This window comes from Aotus nancymaae, unplaced genomic scaffold, assembly GCF_030222135.1.
Source record: "Aotus nancymaae isolate 86718 unplaced genomic scaffold, 86718_ANA_hifiasm-v0.15.2.pri h1tg000019l, whole genome shotgun sequence".
NCBI lineage: Eukaryota > Metazoa > Chordata > Mammalia > Primates > Aotidae > Aotus > Aotus nancymaae.
In genome coordinates this window covers 45,220,078-45,229,826 of record NW_026988431.1, presented here as the reverse complement: position 1 = coordinate 45,229,826, position 9,749 = coordinate 45,220,078, and the positions used below count along the sequence as shown (strand labels likewise).

The window sequence follows — 9,749 nt, the reverse complement described above, 5'->3', positions numbered from 1 at the left end:
AATCCCCACATGTTGAGGGAGGAACCTGGTGGGAGGTAATTGGATCTTTGGGGTAGTTTCTCCCATGTAGTTCTCATGATAGTGTGTGAGTTCTCGTGAGATCTGGTTGTTTGATAAATGTCTGGTACTTCTCTCTCTCCTTTCTGTCTGTCTTTCTCTCTTGTCTGCTGCCATGTAAGATGTGCCTTGCTTCCCCTTTGCCTTGTGCTGTGACTGTAAGTTTCCTGAGGCCTTCCTAGTCATGCAGAACTGTGAGTCAATTAAACGTCTTTTCTTTATAAATTCTCAGTCTCATACAAATGCAGAAAGAAATTTTTTCAAAAGATAAATGGCTATCTCAAAAGAAAATGACAACTCAGCAACAAGGGATTGATTTCTTTACTATACATAACATTTCTACATGTTAACAATAAAACAGCAATGGCTTAACAGAAAAATTGAGGACTTACGTACTAACAGCTATGGAAAAATAAATTTAAATATATCCTAATGACATGCCACCTATTATGTCAAAGACTACAAATTATTACCTAGTACCCATTACCTTTATTCTCCATATATTTATTCTTCAAAATCTTTTATATCTTTATCTCTCTCTCTTTCTGAGGTAATCTACTTCTTGATAGCTATCTTCTAGTTCACTAATATTCACTTCAGCTAGGATTAATATGTTTTTAAACCCATCTTTTATGTTTTAATTTTCAATTGTTTATCAACCAAGTGCTCAAGCATAGTGATGACCACATAAATTCAATCCTCAAGAGACATCCTCCAACAAAACTGTGCGACAAGAACAAATAAAGCTACAAAGCCTCAAACTTCAAATTACCTCTAAGTAGAAATGTAAACAGCAACTTTCAACAGAGTTATTTCTCAAGTTCTTGCTTTGAAACTGTATAGAGAATGAGATGTGGGAGAGAATTGTCTGGGAAAATTACACAGAAAAGAAAGAGAAATGAAGGATCTAAGACTGAGCTAAAATCATCCTTCTAGAAAGAGAAAGTGAACCCAAAGCATGAAAATCTTGTACAAGAGTCTGAGTGCTAGATCATAAAACTTAGTGAAGATAATTAATAAAAGGTGTTAACAGCTCATTGTGGGTGGTAACTAGGGAAGGAGATGGGAACCAAGGAAGGAGAGGGTGAAGGGGAGGAAGTGGAAACCTTTAGAGACAAGGTGGGAAAGTGAAAAAGGAAAGAGAACTTTGGTATTTCCTAGTTTTTCTTCTGTTTTATATGAAACATAAACACTAACATGAACAAAGAAAATATTTAAAGGTATAAAACCCACTGGTAAAATTAAGTACATGAACAATCCCAGAATACTCTAATACTGTAAGTTGTGGTGGGCAGTCCACTCACAACTCTAGTATGAGGCCCAGAAGACAAATCTATTAAAAATAATAATACCTAGAGCAACTTATTAAGAGATAGGCAATATGCATTCTATATTTTGGTTAAGTTATATGATTATATTATTCAGGACTTTTATGTTCCTATAAATTTGTTCCCTATTTTTTCTGTAAATTGCTAAGAGAAGAGTTTTGAAATCTTCAGCCATAACTATGGGTTTGTCAATTATTTCTTTGGTTTAGTAATTTTTTGCTTCCTTCACTTTGAATCCCTGCTACTGGGTGTACACGCATTGAAGATCATTTTGTCTTCATGATGAATTGATCACTGTATCTTAGAAATGCCTCACTTTATCCATAATTTTGTTTTGTTCTGAAAGTTACTTTGTCTGATATGACTATAGCCAATCCAGATTTTTTATGAATAGAAAATGCATAGTATGACTTATTCAATCATTTTACTTGTATATTTACATTTTTAATTTTTACAAGATTTTTTTGCTATACTTAAAACAGTTGGAACTTCCATTTTAATGCAGTTTGATCATCTTTGATTTTTAATTTGATCTCTACTTGCAGTTCATGTAATCATTGATAAGGTTTGGCTTAAATATTACTATTTGGTTTCTATGTCTCCCGTGTCATTTTCCTCTTTTTAAGCCAATTTTTAATTGAATATTTCTTATAATTCTCTCTTCCTTCACCTGAGGTTTATTACCAATATGTCTGTTTTATTATTTGGTTGCTATGGCATTCACAAGGTCATATTTGAGGAGATAAAGGAGTGAGCCACATGGGTATCTGAGGAAGGAACATGGAAGACACAGTGATATCAATTGGAAAGTCTCAATGATAAGGCTGGAGCACTCCAGAGATGTTCAAATAACACATAGGAGGCAAGAAAGAGGAATTAGAGAGCTTTCAGTCTGACTGAACTGAGAAGCCACTGGAGGATCCTGAACAGAGGAGTGTGACATCATTTGACTTCCATTTATAAAAGATCATTGTCTGATATGTTGCAATTGACTCTAAGGGTACAGGGTGGAAGGGGAGATATCAGTTAGAATGCTATTGGAATATTCTAAGCAAAAATTGGCAGCAGATTAGAGGGTATTAGCAATGGAGTTTAGAAGCAAAAAGAGGTTGAATATAGGATATATTTTGGCCAAGAGGATTTTATAAAGATATACATGACAGAAAGAATAAAAATAAAATTAAAAATAGCTAATTTTATTTGCTCCTTTGTTTTTCTTTTGTTCTGAACAACTGAAATATGCAGTGGCTATTTATTGAAATGAGAAAGACAAAGATCAGAGGTTATTTGAGGGAGATCAAAAATTCGTTTGGGATTTTTATTTAAATCCAAGTGAACTTGCCAAGTAGGCCATTGGATATATAACTAATCTGGATTTGAGAAGTTCCAGACTGAAGATGTGACCTGGAGGGGAGGGTTGCCTTCCAGGTCATTTAAAGCCATGAGACTGAAAACAATAGTGACATGAGAGCCAGTGACTCAGAGGTAAGCAGAAGACTGCAAAATGGAAGGGAGATTGGTGATCTAGTCTGCTACATCATTAACATTGACAAGGATTTTGGTGGTTAAAGCAATTTTGGATGAAAGGTTGATTGGAGAAGATAAATAAGAAAGATTTGGAAGAAAGCATATGGAGGCAGCAAATATAGACAGGTCTACCCAGTTTTTCTTTTTTGTTTTGCTATAAAGGAAAATAGGGAAATGTGGTGGAAACTGGAAGGGGAACTAGAGTCATAAGAGTTTTTATAAAGAAAGTGAAATTTTATCGTATTTGTATTCTGGTGGAAATGATCCTTCAGACAGCAATAAAGCAGAAGAAAAAATAGATAATTTCTAGAATCTTGTCCTTGAGAAAGCAAAAGAGGATTAAATCTAGTATACACTTAAGAGAATTCGGCCTTATATAAGAGCACCATTTAATTATAATAATAGGAGAGATTGACTCGGGGAAAATAATGTAATTGATGGGCAGCATTAAGGGCACACTGGAAGCCTGCATGTGTCAATGAGAACATTGACACATGATTATTTTATTCTATCACGCTCATCTGTGAAGGATAAAGGGTTATGGAGGAAGGAGAGAGAGAGAGAGAAGGAGAGAGAAAACCTGGGGGTATATGTGATAAAGGCTGACTATACAACTTAATCTGAGTAATGAAGAAAAGAAAAAAATATATGAGCATAGTGAAGAAATACGAAATCCCGGTAAAATTCTCAAGTACTGTGGCTATTGAAGTATCAGTGGGAGCAACTTACAAATACAGCAGATTATAACCTGACAGTAGTCTACTTAATGCTGAGATTATAGAGAAGGTGTAGTTTTTGTTAGTAACAAGGTCGAAGGCATGATTATACAGACAAATGGTTTGTGCAGAATAGAGGAATAGGGACAGATCGTTGGGGAAGAATAAGTCATAAAAATCAGAGTCTGCATTGCTGGCTGTATTATCTATATAGATTTTGAAGTCCTCAACTGCAATATTGGAGATATTACATTTTGGATATTGAAGTAACAATAATAATGGATCTGATTATTAGAGTGACAATGAGGTTAAAGGTAAAATGCTTGAGACATGAGAGCCAGTGACTCAGAGGTAAGCAGATGACTACAAAATGGAAGGGAGATTGGTGATGCAGTCTGCTACGATAATCCAGAAGGCTTTAGAGGAATGGAGCAGTCTGAGAGCAACAATGAGGAAGGAAGACATCTACTGCATGTTAAGCTCTGTAGCATGAATAATATGGAAGAAAAAATTAGAAGAAGCCTGATCCTAACTTAAGTACTGGAGCTCAGCTCAAAGTTGATAGAGGACACTGACAAAAGTTTGAGGATGTCACTCATAATGAATCGTGAGCTCCAGCCAGCACAGTGGAATTTGTAGGAATTAGGAAGGGACTATGAGAAGACAGAAAAAGGTACAGGGAATGACTTATAGGGATTAGAGTTTGGGAGATGAGAGTGACTTGAGAGTAATGACTGATGTAGAGAGGGATAAAAAACAATTAGAAAGAACTAGTCCTGGTGACTTAGAATAAAAGAAGCCAGTTGGTAAGGTAGGGGACACCCATAATTATGTATCCTACTTTACTTTGAGAAAACCAAAGGTAAGGACCTAGGTGGACATTTGTACCAGAAATTGAATCTGTCAGTAAATAATAAAAAATGTTTTGTTGCTGTTGCTATCATTCCCTCACTCTATTGCATCTTCCTTTTGGCAGGAGTCCTGGAAAAACGTGGTATAATTAATACCAATTCATTTCATCATTATTGTTTATGTTGCTTTAATAAGGTTTTTTATTAAAACCTTATGTCTATATTTAAATGCGTCCTCCTACTCCAAATTAAGACTCCTACTCCATACATCAGGGAACAGATTATTTTGATTTGTAGGCACCTGGTTTGAGGGAGGTAAAGGAATAGGGCATAGAGATCCAAGTAAAAAATCAGAGAAAGGCCTTCTGCGAGTAATTGAGTATACAAATATTACAGTGATGCTCCATTGGGAACTGTAATTCATTTATACATCCATTCCATGCATTATATGACTCCAAATATTTCTATGTGTTATTCACACATAATTTTAATCACTTACCCTAAAGAATTTGTGGCCTACTTCTTATTGCCTATCTACCACTCACATGATTTTACTGAATATTAGTTTTATTCAGAATGATGTGCTCAGATGAAAAAATATGACTTCTCAGGCTGCTTTAACAGCTAAGGCTGATGACATGAAATATAATTCTGTAAAATGACATATAGAAATGTATATGCACATGTATATGTATATGTATATGTATATGTATCTGTATATGTATATGTATGAGTGGAGCTTCCAGGAATGCTACTGTTTTTCCTGATAAAACAGACAAAAATGAAAGTGTGTGATTTCCCCCATTGTCCCCACCAGTGATTTCTGGCTGTCAACAGCTGAGCAGTAAAATAAAGAAACTTTGGCTTCCAATAAAAATTTAAAAAAATAAAATAAGTAAAATTAAAAAGCTGGATGCGGTGGCTCATGCCTGTAATCCCAGCACTTTGGGAGGCTGAGGCGGGCGGATCACCTGAGGTCAGGAGTTCGAGACTAGCCTGATCAATATGGTGAAATCTTGTCTTTAAAAAAATTAAAATTAAATTAAATAAATAATTTTTAAAAAAGAAAAGAAACTTTTGTGTCCAGTGGCTATGAGGAAACTCTATGCTGGCCCTCAGCTGTCTTCCTCAATGCACTTCCAAAAACGATCAAATCTTACATACCATATGATCACTGTGGCTTGTTGTTTGTGGTCTTTCCCCCATACAGTGCCTATATGGACTTAAGAACTTCAGCGATTTAAGTTTTTTAATTTGGTTGTATCATTTCTTCTATGTCCTAAGCTTTGCTCACCACTATAAGTCACCACCACATGTGGAGCTACTGCCTTATGCTGGCTCCGAGCCTACTTCAACCTTCCTAATTTCTCACAAAATTAGAGCTGGCTTTCCCTAAAGTACCTAAAAGATCATTTGCATTAATGTTGGTATCCTAGTACAGGAAGAGGTCAGTATTAAGAATTGAATTTTACAGTAATAGGCAAACAGCATTATATTGAGGCAAATGCTTTTTAAAAGAGATGGCACATATTTCCTATCAGTTCTCACAGGGCAGCATGTCAAGTCTCTAAATTCATGCTGACTAAAACTCTGGCATTTTACAAACCACATGTGTTTGTTTAAAACTTTCTTCTCATCGGTAATACTGTTAGCCAATCAAAAAACTAGAACTTTAAATTAGAGATTTAACAAGTGAGTCACGGTAGCGGAAGAAAATATGAAGTGAGTGAATAACACTTAGAGCAGTAAATAAAATGGAGAAGAATTTGCTAGCAGTCAAAAAAATAAAAACAAAAACAAAACCCACTATGGCTATGAGGACCTTAGAAGGTCACAGATGATAAAGATCAATTCAAACATCAACCCTTTGATTTTCATTAATTTGTTTCCTGTTCTGAGCCCTATACATTTTAAATAAAACATTGCTTAGATTTTTACTATAGATTTTTACGTAGCCAACTCATATACTGATTTTCTTTTCTATACCCAATTTTAAGCCCATTATAGGAAAGAGCTCCATGGAATCCATCCTCAATGTGGTTATGGGTCACTTGAACTCCAGCGTTCCATAGTCAGGTGACGTACATGAGTCCATCATCTCTTAAGATGTCATATTGACAGGTGATGATGTAGGTCAAGGGCAAACCACACAACTTGTCATCAGCCAGCAAAGGGGCTGCCCTCACATCTAGGAACCCTGGATATTTTTTAGCCAGCTCAGAACTACCATGATTTGGACTATAATAAGAGTGGCCTTTCTTAAACTTCTCAGTGAGCAAGGAACTCCAGTTAACAAATTTGAACAGATGGCTTGATTCCATTGGTACATGTTGATTAAAGAACATGGTTTTTTCAAGTGATCTGTCTGTGGTAAAGTATTCACTCCACAACCTGACCATGAGTGGTTTGGACAGGACTAGAGAGTCTAGGATTTCCCGATACGATGCTAAATCCATGTCAAGAGTCTGAAGGGCAGGATATATTAAAGACTGAAGCTTGAGTTTCATCTTGACATCTGGGTCCTCTATGAGCTGAAAAACAATTAAAAATAGATTTCTTAAATAATTTTCATTTGAAAACATATTTTTATTTAAAAACAATACATTGATGAGATTAATTCAGAATCTCAACAAGATAATCAGAAACAACAAAAATATATCTCAAAACTTCCCCATTTTCAACATTATAGGAACCTATAATTTAATACTATGTAAGCAAGATGATTTGTGCTTTTTTTTTCATAATTGGAAAAAGAGACCATCTAATCTGTGGTCTCAGATTAATCTGTGGTCTCAGCAAAATCTCAGGCCAGAAACGATGGCTCACACCTGTAATCCCAGCACTTTGGGAGGCCACAGCAGGCAGATGACTTGAGGTCAGGAGTTGAGACTAGTCTGGCCAACATGGCGAAACCCCTTCTCTACTAAAAATATAAAAATTAGCCAGATGTGGTTGTGTGTGCCTATAATCCTACTCAGTAGGCTGAGACAGGAGAATCGCTTGAACCCAGGAGGCGGAGGTTGCAGTGAGCCAAGACTGTACAACTGTACTCCAGGCTGGGCAACAGAGCAAGACTCTGTCTCAAAATAATAATAATAATAATAAAATAAATAAATAAAAGGATCAAATAACTAAGAATTCTAATTTGGCTCTAACACTGAACAAATTAGTTCTGAGTAAGTTTTATAGTCCCTCTGTGACAAATGTGGGTTGGATTGGTTTGATTTTTTTTTTTTTTTTTTTTGAGACAGAGTTTCGCTCTTGTTACCCAGGCTGGAGTGCAATGGCGCGATCTCGGCTCACTGCAACCTCCGCCTCCTGGGTTCAGGTAATTCTCCTGCCTCAGCCTCCTGAGTAGCTGGGATTACAGGCACGTGCCACCATGTCCAGCTAATTTTTTTTTTTTGTATTTTTAGTAGAGACAGGGTTTCACCATGTTGACCAGGATGGTCTCGATCTCTTGACCTCGTGATCCACCCGCCTCAGCCTCCCAAAGTGCTGGGATTACAGGCGTGAGCCACCGCGCCTGGTCTGATTTGTTTTTTAAATGGGAGTATTTCAACTGTGTTCTTTCTCTTTGTGCTGCAATCATCTATGTAATTATCTTTTTAATTTCTACAGGGCAGTGGTATCCTAATTAGAAAATAACTCTCTCAGGTGTTATGTGAAAGACTGGGAGCCTTAAATACAAAAATATTTATTAAAGTTAAGCAAGAACATATTAGAATTATCATTCCCACTATAAAACTCTAATTCATTTTAATTTTCATGTTTTAAATATTCAATTTATAGTGGTGTTAAGACAAATATTATCTATAAATCAACATGCATATTTCCAGAGTGGGCTAAAAGTTTCCTGTTAATAGGGTATTGAATTAGATAAGTAGAGACCAGAAATTTGAGTTTTAAGAACTACTTCAGGTGATTCTGATGCAAGCTAAAATTTAGGGTCCAGTGGCATAGGTCTAAATAGTGATTATTGAAGCCACCTGCATTCTGATGCCTCTCAGATCAAAATTTAATGGGTAAATTGGAAGTCTATTTCTGAAAACTTGCAACAGCATTTTCTATATAATGTTGAAGAAAGCACAGCATGCTGACATTCTTCCTTTAACATAAATGTAACATTTTCCAAAAAAAAAATATGCACATACAGCAGCAAAAGCAAATAGCAGCAAATTTTATTTTATTACATTTAAAACAAAGTTAATAATAGGAACCACTTGGCACAATAAAATATAAGTACATTACAAGATTTTTTAATGTAAAAATAATTTCCGAATTGAAATAATTAGTTTAGTGTTATAGCTCAAGTAAGATTGCCACACACATTCCATCTAAGTCAATATCTAGAAGAAAGATGCTGTTTATATTAGCAGAGGTGTGATAAATAATTAAGTAGGTAGCTAATAGGTGGCTGACACTAGAGTAAGAAAAAACCAAAAAAAATTTTATATTTTACCAATAAATTCTGGTAACTAAATCTCAGGTAAATTTACAGGTAACTAAATCTTTGAACATGTAGATATTTTATAAAGTTGTCTTTTATTATTAAATAAAATAAACAGAAAACCAAGCACATGGCTTCATAAAACAGAAATGTAAAACAGAACAAATATGTGTAAGGTTCAGGGAGTTCACCATATCTATTGAATTGATCATTTGCCCTTCTTCCCTCCCAGAAATCACCATTCTTTGTTTTATGATATTTAACATTGCAAGTTTCTTTAGAATTATGCCACCTGTGCTCATTTTTAATCCATATAGCTTACCTGGTTAAGAAAATTCTATCTATTCCTAGTTAACCAATGATTATAAGAATTGTTGTGACTTTTTCCAAATGCTTTTTCTACATCTAGCAAGATGATATATGATTTTGCTTCTGTAATTTACTAATATGAGGAAAATTAACTGATTTTTATAAGATATAATTTCCTTCCATTATTAGCAACTTGATCATGGTATATTTTGTTAATGTTGCTAATATCTTAGTTTTATGAGTGTTTTTGGCTCATTTCTTTATTCCCAAATAAATCTGTTCATATTTCCTGAAAACCATCTGATCTTGACTGACTGGTTATAAAACATACACTTCTCTGAAAATAAATCAGAGAACATACACTGTTTTCTTTTCCTCTGGCATACTTCATGTTTATTTGGAATTATTTCATCTTTGAATGTTTAATGTATATTACCAATGAGGTTTTCCACTGGTACTGTATTTTATTACAGGTTGAGTATCTCTTATTCAAAATGCCTGGGATGAAAAG

At 35.0% G+C, this 9,749-nt stretch overlaps 1 protein-coding gene across 1 annotated transcript in view; it reads right to left on the bottom strand.

Annotated features, from left to right (window-relative positions):
* Positions 1-360: 360 nt before the first annotated feature.
* LOC105706644 (arylacetamide deacetylase-like) overlaps positions 361-9,749 on the bottom strand; it is a 24,342-nt gene continuing 14,953 nt past the window's right edge. Inside the window, 1 exon segment of the mRNA XM_064378808.1 lies at positions 361-7,010. Within this exon segment, the coding sequence (XP_064234878.1) occupies positions 6,417-7,010 (594 nt within the window). The 3' untranslated portion in view covers positions 361-6,416.